The sequence below is a fragment of the Brassica napus genome, chromosome A1 (assembly GCF_020379485.1).
Source record: "Brassica napus cultivar Da-Ae chromosome A1, Da-Ae, whole genome shotgun sequence".
NCBI lineage: Eukaryota > Viridiplantae > Streptophyta > Magnoliopsida > Brassicales > Brassicaceae > Brassica > Brassica napus.
The window spans coordinates 29,441,655-29,465,090 of NC_063434.1; the positions used below are offsets into that span (position 1 = coordinate 29,441,655).

Genomic DNA, 23,436 nt, shown 5'->3' on the forward strand with positions numbered 1-23,436 from the left:
GGTTTCAACTTCGATAAATAACAAAATATATCAAATTTAATTTTTAGTTGTGTTTAGTCTTAGGTTAGGTACATATTGTGTTAGCCATTATTCAAGAATCAAAATTAATATTTTAACTAATTTCAACTTTGTTTGATTTCGTGTTTATGCATTTTCCAATTAGATAAGGTTCAGTTTATCACACATTGAATAACACTGTATAGAAAGTAAACAAAAACCTTAAGCAAAGTAGCAAACTCACATTCAAATACATATATCATCGAAACCAACAACCGAAAAGAAAAACTCTTACACCACTTAGCTTTTTTGCTTGAACGTCCAAAAGGAAAACCTTTTCCACCGAACACATATTCTTTAAACCATTAATAAAGTGAGACATAAATATAATTCATTTTTAATCAAATTCTAATTTCTTACTATTGAAGCTAAAAGTTTCTTTATAGAGGCAGTATCATTACAACATAAATGCACTTTGATCACTGATCAGTAGAGAGAAAGAGAGCACGAACAAAAAAAAAAAAGCTAGCATTGATTTGTTCATCATTACAGTAACAAAAGACATATGGCTTCATCTTTAATCTTAACACTCATCACCTTCATCTCTCTCTCCTCACTTTCCTTCTCTTTGCCGACGACAAATACAATCCCATCTTCTCCAACAATCTTTCCTTTTGAAGACCAGATCTCGCCGGAGATAGCTCCTCTCCTCCCTTCTCCAGCCGCCACCTCCACTCAAACCATCCCTTCTACTAATTCAACCCTTCCGGATCCTGAAAACGATGACGTTATGGCCGATCCTGATCCAGCCTTTGCTCCATCCGCTCCACCGCCGGCTTCTTCTCTTGCTAATCCGTCTTCTCAAGCTCCCGGAGTTCTCCTCTCCGTTGTTTTCGCCGCCGTTCCTTGTTTCTTGCTCCGGCTTCTTGCCGTTTCAGCTTTGTAATTCATTTCTATACTCACGTACGTACTTGTTTTCATGAGTTTAATTGTCTCAAAATCATTTTATATCTCGAAATAAACATTTTTTATCCATCTAACTATTTTTTGGTAAACAAAATAAAAGATCATTATTAAACACACATAAACTGATTATCGTATATTTTTGTTTAACCATTTCGTATAGATTGAGTAGTAAGTTTCATTTAATAAAGAATTGTTTACGGTATATCATGTCAAAATAAAATATACATATAATGAAATAAGTTTGTTATCAATTGAAATAATGATAATTTAAAGAAAAAACTATGATATTTAAAAATATCAGCTACCTTAATTTGATGAATGATTTTTATCCATCTCACTATTTTTTTCACTTTGTATCGTGTGAATCTCTCTTACTAATTTAGGCTCCAGTGCGCAGATAATTTATTAAGTTAGAACACACAATATATGCATACACATACGATTAAGTATATTACATATTTATATGATCTTTAAAGTTTATAGTAATTCATATGTTTATGAGGACTTCATTTGTTCTTTTCTGCATGTTCCTTTTTCTTGCAAAAGGACCTTTTGAAAAAGTTGAAATCACGTTTCAAATTAAAGTCTCATATGCGTTACAAATTTTTTTTGGGTTAACATAATGCTTTACAGTTTAGTACTTTAGTGTTCTTTTTCGTATAATCAAACTTTACCGTTTGCTGTTTATATGAATGCAATAAAACAATTTTGAGTCATGGACTACTAATTTTGCCATACATGTTTTGGATAAAATAGTAATAATCTAGGTCACAGAAAAGACCAGTTCCTATGTTTAATTTTTAATTTTTGTCTTCATCTTAAGTTAATGTTTATGAATTGAAAGAAAGCAATGTATTTTCTTCTCTTGTCTTACTCTTTACTTTTGTGGATTCTCTTAATGCCATAATTATAATGGATCAGATAGAAGTCTCAAATCTGAATTATTGAATTTATACATAGTTGTAAAGGAATATAAAAGGACATCTCTTTACGTTCACATCATGTGTTTAGAGTTTTATGCGTGACAGTCAGATTGTACATATCTCACTTACAAAGGTTAACTGACACCCACTCACTTTTGTCCTTAGTGAGGAACCGAATAAAATTAACGAGAAGAAAAGAAATAACTTCAAGAGATAAGCTTATCAATAACTATATCAAATGATTTATCCCGTGAGAGAAATTAAAATTTGGGAGCTTGCAAAATCTATCAAAAGCCATGCAAAAACATCTGTTATAAAGAGTATTTTCATAACTTTCATGGTCACCGTTGCAGTAGAATCGAGCCATTAGCTCATAAGGCCTGGTAGCTTGTGCTACTGGTGCAAGAGAGGTAACTTCCCGCATAGAGGTACCACTAAATGTAGCACACTGAATTTTCTTGAATATTACTTTGTAAAAGAGAGATTATTGGTAAGGAGATAGAGAGTATCACTGAGACCAAGACAGGTTAAATGACTTATAAAGACAAACACTACAAAAAAACAGCTTGTTTCTTACAGACGATTTACGTCGGAAATCCGTCGGAATAAACCATTTCTCGACGAAAAAGACCGTCGGTTCTAATTCGTTAGAAAAAAAAATTCGTCGGAATTTCGTCGGATTTTCTGACGAATTTTCGACAAAATTCCGACGGACAAATTTCCGTCGCATTTCCAACGGATAAATTTCCGACAAAATTCTGACGGATAAATTTCTGACAAAATTCTGACGGTAAATTTCTGACGAAATTTCGACGGACAAATTTCCGACAAAATTCCGACAAATGATATCTGTCGGAAATTTTGTAAACTATTTAAAAAAATAAAAAAAAATATTTTAAATATAATATTTTACTGAATTACTTAAAAACAAAATTTAAAAATCATTCATAATAAATATTTTTAATTCTTTATATATAAATACAAAAAAACTTAAAATTAGGAAGACGTTTTTGTAATATAATTATTTTTAAAATCGTTTATAATAAATTTTATTATAATTTTTTTTAAAAATAAAATGTTTTTTAAATTGAAAATATTTATAGATAAAGAAAAAACGTTTAAAGAAATTTTTTTAAAAAAATTGTAATAGTTGAACCCATTTCCTAAAAATTGAAAAATATTTTAATTAAATCTAAAAAAAACACAAAAACCTTTTATAGATTGAAACGTTCTAAAAAAAGTGAAAATTGTTTTGATAAACTTTTGAAACCAGAAAAAGATTTATAAATTGTAAAAAACTTAAAAACTTAAAAACTTTTTATATATATAATTTTCAAGTTTTTATTATTGTTGTTGTTTTAAAACATTTTTTTTATTTTATAAAACTTTTTAAACTTTTTATAAAAACTTAATTTTTTTTATAAAAAGTTTAAAAAGTTTTATAAAATAAAAAAAAAAATTTAAAACAACAACAATAATAAAAACTTGAAAATTATATATATATATATATATATTTACATAAAACTTTCGAAATTTATAAAAATTCCAAAAAGGTTTTAAAATTTTGAAAAACATTTTATAAAATAATAAAAACATTTTAAATTTCATAAAACAACAAATTAAATAAACAAACCACAAAATCACAATCAAAACCTATCTAAACCACAACCTAGTAACAAAATCTAACATATAATTCATAAAATTCTTCATCCTAACATAAATCCAGCATTTAAAACCTAAAATTCACAATTTCACAATCAAAAAGTAACATAAGTCAAATGAGAAAAGGAAAGAGATGACTTACATAATTTGTGAGGTAGATTTTAGGAGTTTAAGACTTAGAATCGCCGGATTAGAGAGAGAAAATCTGAGAGAATTTGTGTGTGTTTAGAGTGAGAAGAGAAATGGGGAAGAAGAAGGGGTTTACGCTTTTATATTAAAAACTTCTGACGGAAAGTGTTCGTCGGAAATCCGTCGGAATTTTTTATTTTGGCTTTTTCCCGGGCAAATTTTATTTTCCGACGAATATACCATGTTCGTCGGAAAATCATCGGAATATATCTTTTTCGTCAGCAATTCATCAGAAACACATTCGTCGGAAATTTGTCATAAATTCGTCAGAAAGTTCCTACGAATTTCCGATGAATTACGTATTGGGGGTTCGAAACATATAAAAAATAGAACGATAATAGCCATTGATAATAATTTGATGACCTTTAGGGGTTTAAAATCTTCATAATGTTTAAAAACACTTGAAAAAACACAAATTAAAGATTATAAGATGGATCACCGGAAAGTATGTGCTTAAGTGTATAAGTGTTAACGAGAAATATTATGTATATGTCGATGCATCATTCGCAAGAGTATATATATATATATATGGGCAATTGTCAATAATAGCACCTTTTGAAGTTTATGTCACAAAAATAGCACTAGAAGGAGAAAGTCACAAAAATGACATTCATTAAAGGGTAAAATATCCCTAATACCATTGGTTTAAAATTAAATAAACAAACAAAAATAAATATAAATAAATAAAATAAAAATAAAAAAAATAAATTTTTTTTTATAGTTTCAGATTATATTTTTCAGATTCAAAATTTTTATAATTTTTTTTTGAATTTTTTTTTCGAAATTTTTTTTTATTTTTTTAAAAATTTTCTTTTTATAATTTAAAAATACTTTTTGAAACTATTTTTAAAATTTTTATTTTTATTTTAGTATTTATTTTTTATAAAATTTTAAACTCTAATTCCAAAACCCCATCCCCTTAACTCTAAACCCTATGGTTTGGATTAATTAACCCAAGAGGTATAAGTGTATATTTACCTTTTTAATGAAACCTATTTTTGTGACTTTGAGCCTTGAGTGCTACTTTGGGAACAAAAACTTGGTTTGGTGCTATCTTAGTCTTTTTTCTCTATATATATAGCTTAAATAATTGAAGTATTATTAACCCACATCATATTTATCACTTAATATATCCGGCTTAACATTTATTTTGAATATTTCATATCTAAAACTCAAGTTCGTCGGAAAGTCGTCGGAAATTTGTGACGAATATCCTACGAATGTTGTGCAATCCGTCGAAAATTCGTCGGAAAGCTATGATGAATATCCTACGAATGTTATGCAATCCGTTGGAAGTTCGTTGGGAATTTCCTAGGAATAGTTTCGTCAAAAATTTGTCGGAACATTTTGACGAATTTCCTACGGAATTTTTTCATTTCGTCGGAATTTCGTCAGAAATTTCTGATGAATTTCCGATGAAAGCATAAACCCCAAATCTATACCCTAAATAGTTTAATCTTCCTTGGGGCTCGTCGGTATTTTATCGATTATTTATGACGAATGATATTTCATCGGAAATTCCTAGGATATTTCCGACGAAATACCGACGAATGGTAAATTTTCATATTTCTCGTAAATCCGTCAGAATTTTGTCAGAAATGTCCGACGAATATTTATTCCGTCAGAAATTCCGTCAGAAATGACTATGTTTTCTTGCAGTGAAATGACTTATAAAATTAAACAAAACAGCATCATCGACAAAGAGTAGTTAACCTTAAACACCCAAACATAATATCCAACAATCACAGACAACTCTTTTAGTTTCATTTACCAAAGGAAGGAGATGTTAGTATTAACTAATTACCATGAAGCGGATACAACTTTTTGAAACTCAAGCGCCACATTTTCAATTTCTCGACCAATCTTTTTCGTATGTGACTTCATAGCTGCTATATTTTCCTCAGCGGCTTCCATCTTCACTTTCGCAACTTCAGATTGTGTCTGCAGCTCACATATCTTGCGCTTCAGCCCAGCCCTCTTATATTGTAACTTGCGACTTTCTATTTCTTCTTTTTCAATGTTGTTCTCAAAACGTTGTTGTTTCTCAACTTTCTTAGCTCGCACGTCTTTAAGAGACAACAATTTGTTTATTATACCTTGAGGAGATTTAATGTTGAAACCATGCTTTTCTAGTGTGGCAAATTTCACACTGAGATCCTTGAGCTTGCTCATGGGATCATCCAGCTTCAGAGCTTTTACTTCGTCTAGTAACCCGTAAAAGGTGACTATCATACCAACCGCCGACAACTCACGGAGATTCTCTTTATCTTTACGCAATGGGATGAAGTGAGGTCGTTGTGGAAAACATTCGAAACCGGCTGATTCATACGTCTTCCAAAATGGTAACGTCTTTGCAAAAGGCAAACCCATTATCCAAGCAGAGAGAGGCTGTACAACATTTGAACCATTGCTAGTCCCAGCTACAAATTATAATCAATGATATTACTAAGATTTGGCACGACACAAAGATAACTAATATGGCTAATGCCGATTTAGACATACAAGTTCCTTTATTCAGGTTCAAGATTTACCTATTGATGTTATGACCCGAGGAGCTTTATCATTCACCATAGAATTAGCCCTCTTATTTTTCAATCCTCCGTTGGCCTAATCAGATAACATGGTTTGTAAAAAAACATGGAAAAGAAGCGAAAACACGCAGAAAGAGGGAAAGAGAGACTATAACTCACAGCTCGAGTGAGTATCTGGCCATTGTCATGTGGATTCATAGGCTTATCACCAAAAGAAGAGCGCCTTATTGGTTTCTTTGGAGTTTCCTTTACAAGTTTTCCCTACAAATGGAAAGAACATATATACATTCATACCAATAAACAAAAAAAAAAGTCACAAAAATTAGTGAAACAAATACCTTTTGTAGGCTTTGCCTAATCCTATCTTCCAAAGTAGCATATACATTTCCTATCCAAGTAAAGAAAGGCTGAGCATCAACATCACCATCTTTGGAGACAAAAGATTTTAGCAAGAGAAAAAGATACCAAAACATACCAGTTTTATTCAGGTGCGAGTGTTGTACTACTTGTTCTCTTTGCCTTTTGCTACTAGTAGCTTCGATATTCTTCTCCTTAGGCATCTGCATGTAAATTTTAAAAACAATCATATCAAAGATAAATAATTAAGCATGGCTAAGATAATAAGCGCCAATCTAGTAAAGGCTAGAATGCTTATTATTATTTTTTTGGTAAAAAGAATGATTATTTTCTAACAAAAGAAAACACAACTGTACCTTCCTTCGAGTGGGATCATTTGTCAAGCCAATCTGAATCCTAGTTTTATTAAGAGGATTTTCAGAGGATTTTTTTCCTCCAGTTCTAGTTTGTATCAGTGATGTTATAGTTATGATTGGGGATGGGGTTACAAGTGAAACAGACTCTCCTGCTGGAAAACATTGACAATATAGATCAAAATTCATGATGCAGAAGCTAAACTGAATGGGCTAATTAAGAAGATCATACTTACCAGTTGATGTTACTGGTGGGGTTGTGCCCTGAGGAGTTTTATCATTCATAACAGCATGAGCCTTCTTCTTACTCGATTCTCCAGTGGCCTATTTTTCAGGTAACGAGGTTAGTGAACCAAACATTAAAGACATCAATGTAAACAAACGAGTGTGTCGGAAACTCACAGCCACATTATTAGCTTTAGTGAGTGGCTTAGCACCAGAACAAGTGCCAATTGTATTCTCCTTTACGGCCATTTGCTGCATATGGAAAGAACATAGAAAGCTTCAAATTCAGACAAACAAACCAAAGTTGAATTTTAAATTAGTGAAGTCCTATACCTTTGGTCCTTTACGCCAAACCCCATGTTCCCACACCATCAAGGGTCGAAGTTCCGAGTGCTTAAACTCACGTTCCTCTTTTGTAAACTCTATACTAACAAAGTAAATATTCTCAGAGCGAATCCCCATCACTGACCCTCGATGCCATGCAAGACGATGCCACACCTCTACCGTTTCCGATAACGTATATTCTTCGGTTGAAGAAGCAGGCGGTGGTGCGGGTCTAACACGGTGTGCATCAACAACCGGTATTTGTATTGGCTCATCACTGGTGCTGAACTTCTGACTCAAGTACTTGACAAGGAATTTGTTCTTATCGTCGTCTTTAACCACTGAAACCGTCAACGCTGGGAGCCATGCAAATTCCATTTTATCACTGACGACATAACTGACTTCCACCATTGCTCCGGGGTGAAACATGGACTTATTCGGTTCCTTCAAGGCCAATAAAATGAGATGTTAGAATGTACCTTTCACCATTTTAAACGTTCGATGCAACAAAAACAAAGAAAGCAGAAGGCACGTAACATGCAACAAAAAATAGACCACAAAGCTTCGAAGTTTTTTTCTTCTTGCAATAAGGCATCATAACCAGGGCCTCAGGACGATAGGAAATTCTGGAGAGCTTAAATCATTTATTAAGAATTTCAATTAAAAAAATCTAACAATTCAGGAGTCTATATATATTAATAAATTGTTGACAAAAACTATATTTACTAATAAATTAATTCGAAAAAGTTTGAGATCAGTCCAAGGCCATAGTTTCATTTGAAGCATAATTTAAACAAAAGAAAAATGCAGGTGTATCTAAACTAACCATTCACATGTATCTAAACTGCAATGCTCACAGGAGATAACAGAGATGTAAAAAAACAAAGAATAATTTCATTCGTCTTTGTTATTTCTTATAATCTTTAGTAACATAATTAATTAAGCAATGTTAAGAAAAAGACAAAATAACATGTATATGTATGTACCTTGGTTTCGGGTACGATCCATTTCGAACCGGTCCAGTCAAGATGAGCACGCAACTGGTTTCTTTTAAACTCGAATATGTCCGGTGGTGAATCCAAGTAAATCAAAAACTTGTCACTCTCTGATTTTTCCTTTACGATAAAACCAACCAACCACCCATGTTTATGATTCACGTCGACCACCGAACCTTCCTCCAAAACGACGCTGTTTTGAAGATCCTTTGGTGGTATCGAACGGATGGATCTCTGCTCGACAGTTTCTGTGAGGGGAGAGGAACCGTCGTTGTTTAGACGAGTCGTGTAGCGGACACGGAGTTTGTTCTGTTGATTTTTTGTAGGGTTCTCCTCTAAGACAGCTCGGAACCAAGCGACTTCAAGCCCTTCCTTTTTAGAACACACTTCAACCTCACAACCCTTTAACATCGTTCCGCTGGTGCACATTACTTACACTACTCAGGCAGAGCCGTGCGAAGAATTTTTGATGCCCTAAACAGAATAAAAATAATATGTTAAGTCAAATTGTTTTATGATGAACTTATATAAAAATTAATTAAAATTGAAATAAAATTTGGGTAGAATGATTTTTCATTGTCATGTTTAACTGATAAATATAAAACTGAAACATATATAAGTCTTATATACAGAACTTTTATTTCAAAATTGTAAAATACATTAATAAACAAATAAGATAAAAAAAATATTAGATAAAAATTTAAAAGATGAAGAAAAACAAAGTTTTATGATAGAAGAAAAGAAGATGAAAAAAAAGATGAACATATTAGGATGTAACTGTAAAATAATAGGATATGATTAACTTGTCATATTAACATCTAAGTTAATAGTAAAGAATTAATATGAATCAATCAATAACGTTTTGTTTACGGACAAACTATATACTATGCCCTATAAAATTTTAACAGAAGGGAATGTTTCAAATTTCCTAGTGTAGGCGGCTCTGTACTCAGGTGACAAAGTTTCCTCTTATGCAAAGAAATGACCTTAGACTCAAGAAACCTGACGTCTCTGGCTAAATATGAAAACATATCATAACATCGTTTACTGTGTTGCCTAAACAAAAGAGGCACAATAAATGTCTGAGTAATGTTATTGCCATTCTTAGGAATAAGGACTCGCAAAACATATTTAATTTACTTATCATTTAGTTTCTTTTTTTTTGTTGGTCAAACAGTTTCTTTACTTCTTTTACGTAGTTTGTGGAGTAGTATACTCAGCCACATCATCGTCTTTGACTAGACCAGACATTTGACTCGAGTCTTCGATTATCACCCTTTTTGCTATTTTACCATAAAATTCACATTAGGAAAATCAAGTTAATATTCAAGATAACCCATGTAAAGTTTTTAAAAATTCAAAAGTTAATAATTTTATTTATTTAAAATAACTGTCCAATGAAAGAAGGCCACGTGGCTGAAAAGTTCTAAAGTGTTAAAGAAAGTTTCTTTTACAAGGACCATATCTTGTTCTCTCCTTTGTTTTTATTACTTTTCAGTTTTATGTTCTTAAAATACTTTTCAGATTTTTCATGAGATACGGTGGACGGAGCTGCTAAATATATTCTCTGGATTTTCTGTGATTTAATAAATACTAATTTTTAGGTCACAGAAAAGTCTAAGTAAACGACCAGTTTTTATGGACTCCAACTTCTCTCTTGTGTGATTCAAGAGGATGCAACACTATCAACTCTCATCAGAGACAACCATATTGATTCTTTCTCATGCTCGCTCTGACAAACACTTGCATCTTCAAGCGTACTTGACTACAATCCAGTTGTCAACAGTTTGATGATTATTATGAATGGGAACTAGATGGAAAGACTTATGCAAAGTAGTCAACGGGACATTATGCTATTTTAACTGGACAAGGAGTTGTGGTATTGGTACCTTGGGAAAGTATTGTCTGGATCACACGAGGGGTCCCAAAGGGTCGCCTCCATCGTAACACTTTCCGCTATGTAGATGTAATCTTGAGATTCCTGGACAGGCATCTAAAGGACCACATCCTCAGCTTTAGGGACAAGAATCCTGCTCTCTCTTCCAGAAGTGGCTTGCATGAGCTTTCTGTCAACTCTCTGTCTCCATCCTTCACCGGCAGAGTTCTACGACCAAACTCTTCGGTTACGCCCAATGTTCAAGAAATCACTAGGTGGTAATTAGACGCTTTATAAAAAACTGCCAATTAGATATATAATTCAGTTTCGGCATTAACGAATTATTAATTTATTTTATATATTTTATACATTCATATAAGATATATTAATTTTGAATTTAGTTATAAAATTATTATGATGAATTATAAAACTTAAATATACGAAACAAAATAAATTAGATATTTTGTGAATTTGTACTAACATTATTGATTAATATTAACAGATTTAGACTATTTTAGATCGATTTAAACTGATTTTAACCGATTTAAAATAATTTAAACCCATTTGAATCAAATAAATCAGATTTTAAGATGGATATGAACGAGTTTACGCCTAGACGGGCACCTATACCGATTTATAGAACCTTGGTTACCCTACTTGCTCCATTTTCAACTATTGGCTCTTCTTCTAGGCTTCATTCCTCCATCTTGAGGTTCTTTTAGGGCTCTGTTATGATCTTTGATTTAGGCTAAATGTACTTGGCTTGGATGTGCCCTAAAACACTAAAGCCTATGGACTTGTATTTTTCCTTGAGTGATTTAACTTAATGTACAAAAAGAAGGGCATAATTTGATCCTATGATAACTTTTTCTCCTGCATTCATATATGAAAGCTAAGTTAAAAAAAAAACAGTTTTTATGATTATTTTTATTTGTTTTAATTTTAAGATATGTTTATGAATTGAAAGAAAGCAATTTTTTTGTATATTTTATGAATTATAGTCTTAAATTAAATACATAGCATAACTCGTAAGGTTAGAGGCGCATGCGAGTTGCTGCCTCACGGTCACGGAAAAAAAGCAAAGGTGCCTTCTTCTCTTGTTTCACGCTTTACTTTTTGGATTCTCTTAATGCCATACAAATAAGGATCAGAGTAGGAATCTCAAATCTGAATTATTAAATTTATACGTAGTTTGTAAAGGAATATAACATATATCTTTATGTTCTAATCATGTGTTTAGGGTTTTATGCGTGACACATTGTACATATCTCACTACAAAGGTTGATTACATCCACTCACTTTGTCCTTAGTGAAAACAAAATAAAATTAGTGAGAAGAAAATAAATAACTTCAAAAGACTAGCTTATCAGTAACAGATCAGATGATTTATCCAGTGAGAGAATTTAAATTTGGGAACTTGCAAAATATATCAAAAGCCATCCAAAAACAACGGTAAGGAGTATTTATATGGTGCAAGAGAGAGAGGTAACTTCCCGCATAGAGGAGGTACCACGAAATGTACCACACTGAATTTTCTTGAATATTACATCGTAAAAAAGATTCTTGGTAAGGAGTTTGAGAATATAACTGAGACCAAGACATGTTAAAGCTGAAATGGTCACTGAGACCAAGACCAGAGACTTATAAAGTTAAATAAATCAGCATCATCGACACTGCTACGGTATCATGAATATCTACATGGGTAGTTAACCTTAAACACACGAACATAATATCCAACAATTACAGACAACTCTTAGTTTCATTTACCAAAGCATAGAGCCGATACAACTTTTTGAAACTCAACCTCCATTTCTTCAATTTCTTGACCAATCTTTTCTGCATGTGACTTCATATCTGCTATCTTTTCCTCAGCGGCTTCCATCCTCACTTTCGCAACTTTATCTTGTGTCTGCAGCTCACAGATCTTGCGTTTCATCCCAGCCCTCTTAGATTGTAACTTGCGACTTTCACTTTCTTCCTTTTCCATGCAGTTCTCAAAACGTTGCTGTTTCTCGGCTTTCTTAGCTCGCACCTCTTTAAGAAACAACAATTTGTTGATTCGACCTTGAGGAGATTTAATGTTAAAACCATGATTTTTTAGTTTGGCAAATTTCACCCTGAGATCATTGAGCTTGCTCATAGGATCATCGAGCTTCAGACCTTTTACTTCATCTAGTAACCCATAAAAGGTGACTATCATACCAACCGCCAACAATTCACGGAGATCCTCTTTATCTTTAAGCAGTGGGCTGAAGTGAGGTCTTTGCGGAAAATATTCGAAACCGGATGATTCATACGTCTTCCAAAATGGTAACGTCTTTGAAAAAGGTAAACCCATTATCCAAGCAGAGAGAGGCTGTACAACAACTTCAGCATTGTTGCAAATACTTTTACTTGCACCATTGATCATAGCATTTGAACCATTGCTAGTCCCAGCTACAAATTATAATAAATGATGTTACTAAGATTTGGCATGACACAAAGATACCAAAACTATAATGCTGATTAAGACATACCACTTGAGGGTTGTTGACTTTTCCTTTTTTTACTCCTAGCTTCGCTGTTCTCTTCATTAGGCACCTACATAAAGAGTGTCAAATCATCATTTAAAGATAAAATAACAAGGGCATGAAAGCTAATATAACAAGCATGATCTAACAAACAACAAAGAAAGTGAGGCTGGTTATCTTTTAAAAAATGAACTAACTTACCTTATGTGGAGTTGAGTCCTTTCCAAAACCATTCAGATTCATCTTTGGGTCCGGTGTCTTCCTTGGGGTTATTTTTCCTACAGTTGTGGCGTCTGCACGTTTCAGTGGTGTTGCACTTATGACCGGAGACTGGGTTGCAGATCTTTTTGCTACAAGACATTGACAATATAGGTCAATGTTTATGATGAAGGAACTAAACACAAGGAGTTAGAGAATTTCAGACTTACCTATTGATGTTACTGGCCAGGTTATGATGACCCGAGGATCCCTCCTCTTCATTTTCAATACTCCGTAGCCCTAATCAGGTAACAGAGTTTGTAAAACAACATGGCAGACATGAAAGTAAGCGCAAACACGCAGCAAGAGAGAGACTAACTCACAGCTTCAGTGAGTGTCTTGCGAATGTCATGTGGATTCATGAATGTTTCCATCTGCTGTGTGGCCTTTCCAGGAGCCATTGTCTTATTAGCACCAAAATGGTTTACAATTTTTTCCTAAAGGTGGAAAGAACATAACTACTTCAGCTCATACCAATAAACAAAAACTTAAAGACATTAGTGAAATATATACCTTTGGTCCGCTTTGCCTAACTCTACCTTCCAAAGTAGCAGATACATTTCCTATCCCAAGTAAAGAAAGGCTGATCATCAACATCACCATCGTTTCAGACAGCAGATTTAGCAAGAGAAAAAGATACCAAAACATACCAGTTTCATTCAGGCCTGAGGGTTGTTCTTGTTCTCTTTGACTTCTGCTCCTAGTAGGCATCTACATGAAGAGTTTAAAAACCATCATATCAAAGATAGATAAATATATTAACGAGGCTAAGATAATAAGGACCAAATCTAGTGAAATCAAGAATGATTATTTTCTAGCAAAAGAAAACAAAACTTTACCTTCTGTTGAGTGGAATCATTTGTCAAGCCAATCAGAAGCCTAGTTTTATTAACAGTCTTTTCAGAGGATTTTTCTCCTTCAGTTCTAGTTTGTATAGTTATGATTGGGGATGGGGTTGCAAGTGAAACAGATTCTTCTGCGGGAAAACATTGACAATATATATATATATATAACATTTCATGATGCATAAACTAAAGTAAGGAAGCTAAAGAAGACCACAATTACCAATTGGTGTCACTGGTGGGGTCGTGCCCTGAGGATTTTTATCATTCGTAATAGCATGAGCCATCGATTCTCCAGTGGCCTATTTTCAGGTAACAAAGTTAGTAAACCAACATCAAAGACATAAATGAAAACACACGAGATTGTTTTAACTCACAGCCACAATATTAGCTTTAGCGAGTGGCCTAGCACCAGAACAAGTCAATATCTTTGGTCTCTCACGCCAATCCCCATGTTCCCACACCATCAAGGGTCGAAGTTCCGAGTGCTTAAATTCACGATCCTCCTTTGTAATGTCCATACGAACCAAGTAACGGTTCTCAGAGAGAGCTCCCTTCACCAACCCTGGGTACCATCCATGACCACATAACGCCTCTACCAGTTCATTTAACTGATATTCTTCATCAACCGAAGAAGTAGGCGGTGCGGGTCTAACGCAGTGTGCATTAATAATCGGTGGTGGTGTTCTCTCATCACCATTGATGAGGCTTAACTTCTGACTCAAGTCCTTGACAAGGAATTTATTCTCAATGTCATCTTTAACCTTTGTAACCATCAACGCTGGGAACCATCCAGTTTTCACGTAGGCACCGGTGACTTCCACCATTGCACCGGGGAAAGACATGGACTTCTTCAGTTCCTGCATGGCCAACAAGAGATGTTAAAAAGGCTTATTTCTTAAAATTCACAACCGATGCTAATACTTTTAACCATTTTAAACTATAGATGCAACAAAAACAAAGAAAGCAAAAGGCACGTAGCTTGCAACAAAACTTTTAAGAAAATTTCAAACAAAACAACATGCATCCGGATGAAATATTCACATTGACCCCTAAATTTTAAAGAACAGTTATAAATAGGTATATCAGTTTTTTTTCCTAAATTAAGATTAAAAAAAATGTATGGTCTCACAAATCTGAGATATAGCCTTGAAAATATATAGGGGGAAGGCAAGTAGTATGCTATGGGTGTCTATATGCACCCACTAATTTTTCATTTTCTGATTATTTTTAAGGTAAAATGAGAAGAAATAATCTAAAAGATGGAAATTCATTATTATTGCACCCAGTGAAATCTAAATCTAGATTTACCCCTGATTTCTTTATTTATTATATATGTACCTCGGTTTTTGGTACAGCCCATTTCCAGTTCATATAGTCAAGATGAGCACGCAACTGGTTTCTTTCGAACTCGTATAGGTCCGGAGGTGAATTGAAGTAAACCAAAAACTTCTCACCCTCTGATATCTTCTTTACAATAAAACCTTTCCACCACCCATTTTTGTATTTCGCATCGACCACCGTTCCTTCCTTCAAAACAACGCTGTTTTGGAGATCCTCAGGCGGTATCGACCGGATGAGTCTCTGCTCGACGCTATTGGTTAAGGGAGAGGATTCATCGTTGGTTATAAAATCCGTGTAGCGGACACGGAGCTTGGTCCGTCCACTCTTGGTAGGGTTCTCCTCTAAGACCGCTCGGAACCAAACGCCTTTGAACCCTTCCTCTTCAGAACACACTTCAACCTCACAACCCTTTGACATCGTTACAATGCTGCTCATTGCTCACACTACTCAGGTGATAAGTTTCTTCTTCCGCAAAGGAAATGACCCTAGACTCAGGAAACTAAATATGAAACCAGATCATTTACGTCATTTACTGTGATGCATATATAAATTATAGAGTCCCGCATCGGCTTCTTTGACTAATACATTCTATTCTAGTCTTCTACCCTTTTGTTATTTTACCATAAAATTCACATGAAGACAAACAAGTTAACTAATAATTAAGATACAGATCGGCTAAGAAAAGTATTCTTGGGATTTGCTGTGATTTAATAATATGCAAATTATTAAAAAGTTTAAGTACATTTGTATGATTAAAAACTAAAGTATAATTTTGAACCCCCCCCCCCCCCCCCCAAAAAAAAATCTAAAACATAATCGGTTAGGTAATAAAATATATTGCTATTTTCATATTAAGTAATAAATATTAATATGAAAAGTTGGTAAACGACGAGTATTTGAAGGAAGAAGAGGATGGCTTGCCTGCATCTGGTAACACGAGGTTGCTCACACAGCCTTCTTGTAAGTACCTCAAGAACGAAAATTCACTCCTCTCGAAGACTATGAGAATTTTTAGCACCAATTATCGTCTTCTTATCACGGGAACCCCCCTTCAGGTGTTTTCTCTATCTTATTCGTGAGTATTTGGACTCTGAAGTTTTTTTATTAAGTTGGTTCTGATTGTATTAGACAACCTTTCTGGTGTGGGTTTCTTTGTACCTTATGTTTTCTTTGTATATGCAGAATAATCTCCATGAACTGTGGGCCCTTCTCAATTTTCTTCTGCCTGAGATCTTTAGTTCAGCAGAGACTTTTGATGAATGGTTTCAAATATCTGGCGAGAATGACCAGCAGGAAGTTGTTCAACAACTCCACAAGGTATGTATGTAATTGTTTCTATCGAGTTTATCACGTCTTAATCGTTAGGCTAATCACTTTCCTGTATCTTTTAGGTCCTTCGACCATTTCTTCTACGGAGACTAAAGTCAGATGTCGAGAAAGGTTTGCCACCAAAGAAGGAGACGATACTTAAAGTTGGAATGTCTCAGATGCAAAAGCAATACTACAAGGCTTTACTGCAGAAAGATAGTAAAACTTCATAATACCCCCTAAATCGATGGAATAACCACTATAAAATTATTATTTTCTTGATAAACGGAGAGCACAAAGGCTCCAAACCTCTTTGAACATCATCATATGTTAGTGCAGGATGCAACTAGGCATTAAAACAATATTGTCATATATTTTGAAATTTTCTCAAAATCTAAGGGCTAACCCCTACAAAAATATTGAGTTTTTGGTAAATACTTTATATACTGAAACCTATAATCTTTATTATTGTTTTAAAATTTCTACCATATTCTACATTTGTATTAATGTATGCTAAACTCTTTTTCATGGTAAATGAGCATCGTTCAATTGTTTTTATCAAATAATTTAATAAAACTTCATAATACTCCCTAAATCGATGGAATAACCACTATAAAATATTATTTTCTTGATAAACGGAGAGCTAAAAGGCTCAAAACCTATTTGAACATTATCATATGTTAGTGCAGGATACAACTAGGCATTAAAACAATATTGTCATATTTTTTGAAATTTTCTCAAAATCTATGGGCTAACCCCTACAAAATATTGAGTTTTTGGTAAATACTTTATATACTGAAACCTATAATCTTTAGTGTTGTTTTAAAATTTCTATCATATTCTACATTTGTATTAATGTATTCTAAACTATTTTTCATGGTAAATGAGCATCGTTCAATTGTTTTTATCAATTAATTTAGTAAAACTTCATAATACCCCCTAAATAGATGGAATAACCACTATAAAATTATTATTTTCTTGATAAACGGAGAGCACAAAGGTTCCGAACCTCTTTGAACATAATCATATGTTAGTGCAGGATGCAACTAGGCATTAAAGCAATATTTTCATATTTTTTGAAATTTTCTCAAATCTATGGGCTAACTCCTCTACAAAAATATTGAGTTTTTGGTAAATACTTTATATACTGAAGCCTATAATCTTTAGTGTTGTTTTAAAATTTCTACCATATTCTACATTTGTATTAATGTATGCTAAACTCTTTTTCATGGTAAATGAGCATCTTTCAAATTTTTTTATCAAATAATTTAATAAAACTTCATAATACTCCCAAAATCGATGGAATAACCACTATAAAATTATTATTTTCTTGATAAACGGAGACGACAAATGCTCCAAACCTCTTTGAACATCATCATATGTTAGTGCATGATGCAAATAGGCATTAAAACAATATAGTCATATTTTTTGAAATTTTCTCAAAATCTATGGGCTAATCCCTACAAAAATATTGAGTTTTTGATAAATACTTTATATACTGAAGCCTATAATCTTTAGTGTTGTTTTAAAATTTTTACCATATTTTACATTTTTATTAATGTATGCTAAACTATTTTTCATGGTAATGAGCATCGTTCAATTGTTTTTATCAATTAATTTAGTAAAACTTCATAATACCCCCTAAATCGATGGAATAACCACTATAAAATTATTATTTTCTTGATAAACGGAGACGACAAATGCTCCAAACCTCTTTGAACATCATCATATGTTAGTGCAGGACGCAACTAGGTATTAAAACAATATTGTCATATTTTCTGAAATTTTCTCAAAATCTATGGGCTAACCCCTATAAAAATATTGAGTTTTTGGTAAATACTTTATATACTAAAGCCTATAATCTTTAGTGTTGTTTTAAAATTTCTACCATATTATAAATTTGTATTAATGTATGCTAAACTCTTTTTCATGGTAAATGAGCATCTTTCAAATTTTTTTATCAAATAATTTAATAAAACTTCATAATACTCCCTAAATCGATGAAATAACCACTATAAAATTATTATTTTCTTGATAAACGGAGAGCACAAAGGCTCCAAACCTCTTTGAACATTATCATATGTTAGTGCAGGATACAACTAGGCATTAAAACAATATTGTCATATTTTTTGAAATTTTCTCAAAATCTATGAGCTAACCCCTACAAAAATATTGAGTTTTTGGTAAATACTTTATATACTGAAGCCTATAATCTTTAGTGTTGTTTTAAAATTTCTACCACATTCTACATTTGTATTAATGTATTCTAAACTATTTTTCATGGTAAATGAGCATCGTTCTATTGTTTTTATTAATTAATTTAGTAAAACTTCATAATACCCCCTAAATCGATGGAATAACCACTATAAAATTATTATTTTCTTGATAAACGGAGAGCACAAAGGCCCAAACCTCTTTGAACATCATCATATGTTAGTGCAGGATGCAACTAGGCATTAATAAAATATTGTCATATTTTTTGAAATTTTCTCAAAATCTATGGGCTAACCCTTACAAAAATATTGAGTTTTTGGTAAATACTTTATATACTGAAGCCTATTATCTTTAGTGTTGTTTTAAAATTTCTATCATATTCTACATTTTTATTAATGTATGCTAAACTCTTTTTCATGGTAAATGAGCATCGTTCAATTGTTTTTATCAATTAATTTAGCAAAACTTCATAATACCCCCTAAATCGATGGAATAACCACTATAAAATTATTATTTTCTTGATAAACGGAGAGCACAAAGGCTCCAAACCTCTTTGAACATCATCATATGTTAGTGCAGGATGCAACTAGGCATTATAACAATATTGTCATATTTTTTGAAATTTTCTCAAATCTATGGGCTAACTACTGTTGGAGATGAATTCAGCATTCTTCCACAAGGCCCATCGGTTAATAAGATTCGGGCCAACTCTATCAGGAGATTAACCGGGATCTAACATGTCGATCAGCGTTAGATTTTGAGCTAGACGATTGAGCCTCGCGATCAACTGGATCAGTGTTGGCCCATCAAGCCATCGCTCGGTCGACTCAGCCTCACGATCAAATGACCGATCGGCCCATCAAGCCATCGGTCGGCTGGAAAGCCCATTAAACGTCAGTTTAAGCCCAAACTGCCAGGGCGAACGAGTGACAGACGCGTAGAGCCTATAAAAGGAGAACAAATGGAAAGAAGTGAGGGATCCGCAAATAGACACTAAGAGATTGACGGCAAGATCTAGGGTTTACGATCAATCACCTTGCTTAGTGTTTCTGTCTGAGCCTTTCAACAAAGCTCCGACCTTTTCCTTCTTTCTCTAATCTCTTTGTAACCTCGACTGTTTACCTCATATTGTGAATAGAACGTCTTTGTAAGACCCACTAAAACCGAGTTCATTTCACTATCGTTCAACCTACCAAACTCGTACTCAACATTTGGCGCCCACCGTGGGGCCTTACAGAGTAACGTTCACAAACTCAGTATGAGTCCCGACGACACACCCGCTGACGGTAACCGACCGTCGGCCTCTGTTACGCCGGCTCCTGACGCTCTGGTCGCACCGAGCCAATCCGTTCCCGAGATGCTGCAAGCCATCATGGCGCGTTTCATTCAACAAGAAGAAACCAACAAAGCTACGAGCGACCGTCTGGCCGCACTCGCTGCCGCTCTCGGAACCCTAGATGGCGAAAACGACAGAGCGGAAACGGCAAGAAGAAGGTTGTTCGCAACCACAAACCCTAACCTTGGAGTCGAACGACCAACAGAAGAAGCAAATCCTACGAATGGTGAGGTTGCACAAACGACTGACGGCTCAGACTCTCTGACTAGCCGCCAGATCGCTGATCTACAACTCTCACTGCGGGACATCCATTCCAAGATACATCATGTCAAGGCATCCACACCAGAGATCGAACGTGTTCTCGCCACCACCCGGCGAAACCCTTTCACTCAGAGAATAACGAAAGTCAAGATCAAGAAGACGGAGAAGCTCCGTATCCCCCCATACAAGGGAGATTCAGATCCGACCGATCACATGACCGCTTTCAACATCGCTATGGGTCGAAATCACTTTTCCGACGAAGAGAAAGACGCAGGCCTCTGCCAACTCTTCGTCGAGAGCCTTTCCGGACCGGCCCTAAGTTGGTTTTCACATTTGAAAGAAGGTTCGATCGATAGCTTCGACGACCTATCCGCCTCTTTCCTCAAAAACTATATCATGTGGTCCCGTCAAGGAACATCCATGGCCGACCTATGGAAGTTGTCTCAATCGCAAAACGAGAGCCTGAAGGACTTTATGGAAAGATTCAAGCAAGTACTATCAACGGTATCTACTCCGGATCACACTACCGTCGAAGCTTTGACCAACGCTCTTTGGATCAACTCCAAGTTTCGCGAATACCTCGGGACTAACCCAACCATAACCATCGAAGACGCTCTGCACGACTCAAAGAACTTTATCAAAATGGACGAAGACAGGCGAGCGTACAACGCCAAGCAAAATGCTCTAAAGCCAACGGCATCGAAGACATCGAACGCCCAGGAGCCACGACAGCACGCCCCTTACCAAAAGAAAGGATCTGTCTACGCCGTCACCGAAGACGATCAATCTGGCGTAGTTGCCGCGGTACGTGAACCAGGGTGGAACGTATGGGAACGCGATACCGAAGGAAAGGCGCAGCAGTCCCGCAAATCCGCGCCCTCCAATTCTAAGAGCTCGTACGACCAGAACAAGTTCTGCAAGTATCATGATATGAGAGGTCATGACACCAAAGAATGCAGACACCTCTACGAGGCATGGCTCGCTTCCACCAGCGACGGTCGTACCGAGGTCGAACCACCAAAACCAAAGACGACCAAAAACAGTAAAAGTTGGAGCAAGAGCAAGGACAAGAAGAAAAAGTCCAATGAAAAGAAAGAAGAAGACTCTCCTCCGACAGATGATGGCGACCGATCGCATCATGACGAGGAGTCAACCTCCGACGAAGAAAAACCAAAAGCTCGGCGAAAGATTTTTACAATCCGAGCCACGCCATCTACAACGGCAATACCGGAGGACGATCTACGTCACTCACTCAACCAAAAATCTGAAAAGATGGTCGAAAGCCCCACTCTCACCGGCACCTCGGCGCGAACAATAGAAAGCAGCAGCACGCCTATGGAGATCGATGGTGCGCCTTCTAGGATCAGTCGTTCCGTAAGGAAGCTCAATGTTTCAGACGCTCGACATGTCCTAGACGCAAGGAGAAAAGATCCACTCCATCGGCAAGACAAACTTAAACGGGAAATGCTGTCAAACGACCAACACGATTTTGTCGAGATGACGGATCTTCGAATTAAGCTTAACTCGAAGATCCCGGATCTTCGCGAAAAACTCAAACGATGCAAGATCGACCGTTCGAAAGCGGAGCCAGAGCCGATCGTTCCATACCAACGCCAGACTCAAGATCTGCGTACACGTCTCAATTCACTTAGAGCTGAACGAACGGTACGACCCGAGGAAGAACAACAAGAGCAGTTTCAGCACTTGAACGTAATTATGGGAGGATCCCCTCCTGGCAACGACTCCGTCAGATCTGTGAAAGCGTTCCGACGGAAGGCAGTCACAACTAAGCGCTGGCCTACCACTCCAGAGGCTAGTCCTCCAATCACCTTTTCCGCCGAAGACGCAGCAGGTGTCCACATGCCTCACAACGACTCACTCCTCGTTGACATCGGAATTAGTGACTGCACGGTCACCAAAGTCCTTGTGGACACTGGCAGTTCAGTCGATCTCATCTTTAAAAGAACACTCATCAAGATGGGGGTAAGCCTCGACGACATGAAACCTTCCGCGCGATCGCTAACAGGTTTTAACGGGTCAACCGAGACCATGCTCGGAACGATACGCTTGCGAGTGTACGCCGAAGGCATCGCCAAAAACGTCAAGTTCTCCGTCATCGACGTTCACGCTCCATATAACGCAATCCTGGGCACACCATGGATCCATGCGATGAAGGCTATCCCTTCGACCTATCACCAATGTATCAAATTTCCTGGTAACGATGGACGGATCATTACTCTTCGGGGCGACCAAGCAGCTGCTCGAGATCTCCTCGTTGCCGAGATAAAAAACCGCAAGGCAACTTCCCACGTTAACTCAGTCGCCAAACCAATCCAGAAGATATACCCTTTCAAAGAAGAGATTCTCGAGGTAACCATCGACGACAGTGATCAAACCAAGATCGTCCGAATCGGCGCTCATCTTCCCGACGACACGAAGGACAAGATCATTTCGTTTCTCAGGGATAATGTCTCCACTTTTGCTTGGTCTACCTCCGACATGAAAGGGATCGACCCGGGCGTCACTACACACGAGCTCAACGTCGATCCAACATTCAAACCAATCCGTCAAAAAAGGCGCAAGCTCGGCCCCGAACGATCAAAGGCCGTCAACGAAGAGGTCGACCGATTGCTGAGCGCAGGTTCCATCACGGAAGTGAAGTATCCCGAATGGCTAGCAAATCCAGTCGTCGTAAAGAAGAAGAATGGCAAATGGAGGGTCTGCGTCGATTTCACAGACCTCAACAAAGCATGTCCTAAAGACAGCTTTCCTCTCCCTCACATTGATCGACTGGTCGAATCAACAGCGGGAAACGAGCTACTGACGTTCATGGACGCCTTTTCCGGTTACAACCAAATAATGATGCATCCAGACGATCGAGAGAAAACAGCGTTCATCACTGACCGCGGGATATACTGCTACAAGGTAATGCCCTTTGGTCTAAAGAATGCTGGCGCAACGTACC

At 35.8% G+C, this 23,436-nt stretch overlaps 5 protein-coding genes across 5 annotated transcripts; 2 read left to right on the forward strand and 3 right to left on the reverse strand.

Moving 5' to 3' along the window:
* The first annotated feature begins 452 nt into the window (after positions 1–452).
* Positions 453–1,032, forward strand: LOC106351092 (classical arabinogalactan protein 27-like). The gene has a single exon (XM_013790910.3). The coding sequence runs from the start codon at positions 563–565 to the stop codon at positions 941–943; it is 381 nt and encodes a 126-aa protein (XP_013646364.2). The 5' UTR covers positions 453–562; the 3' UTR covers positions 944–1,032.
* Positions 1,033–5,011: 3,979 nt separating this feature from the next.
* On the reverse strand, positions 5,012–9,968 carry LOC106384571 (DUF724 domain-containing protein 3). Its single transcript, XM_048743340.1, has 10 exons — positions 8,514–9,968; positions 7,537–7,971; positions 7,381–7,455; positions 7,215–7,302; positions 6,982–7,130; positions 6,744–6,828; positions 6,607–6,695; positions 6,428–6,529; positions 6,269–6,344; positions 5,012–6,157 (listed from the first exon to the last, which is right to left on the reverse strand). The coding sequence occupies exons 1-10, from the start codon at positions 8,949–8,951 to the stop codon at positions 5,538–5,540; spliced, it is 2,157 nt and encodes a 718-aa protein (XP_048599297.1). The 5' UTR covers positions 8,952–9,968; the 3' UTR covers positions 5,012–5,537.
* Positions 9,969–11,911: 1,943 nt separating this feature from the next.
* On the reverse strand, positions 11,912–14,874 carry LOC106384570 (DUF724 domain-containing protein 3). Its single transcript, XM_022694452.2, has 10 exons — positions 14,386–14,874; positions 14,232–14,310; positions 14,006–14,142; positions 13,817–13,877; positions 13,680–13,729; positions 13,490–13,603; positions 13,337–13,406; positions 13,110–13,258; positions 12,915–12,978; positions 11,912–12,834 (listed from the first exon to the last, which is right to left on the reverse strand). Exons 1-10 carry the CDS (start codon positions 14,872–14,874, stop codon positions 12,158–12,160), a joined length of 1,890 nt encoding a protein of 629 aa, XP_022550173.2. The 3' UTR covers positions 11,912–12,157.
* Positions 14,875–15,337: 463 nt separating this feature from the next.
* Positions 15,338–15,787, reverse strand: LOC125590097 (DUF724 domain-containing protein 6-like). The gene has a single exon (XM_048763100.1). The coding sequence runs from the start codon at positions 15,785–15,787 to the stop codon at positions 15,338–15,340; it is 450 nt and encodes a 149-aa protein (XP_048619057.1).
* A 539-nt stretch (positions 15,788–16,326) lies between these two features.
* Positions 16,327–16,893, forward strand: LOC125579335 (ISWI chromatin-remodeling complex ATPase CHR11-like). The gene is made up of 3 exons (XM_048743388.1): positions 16,327–16,407; positions 16,535–16,669; positions 16,744–16,893. Exons 1-3 carry the CDS (start codon positions 16,354–16,356, stop codon positions 16,891–16,893), a joined length of 339 nt encoding a protein of 112 aa, XP_048599345.1. The 5' UTR covers positions 16,327–16,353.
* The last annotated feature ends 6,543 nt before the right edge of the window (positions 16,894–23,436 follow it).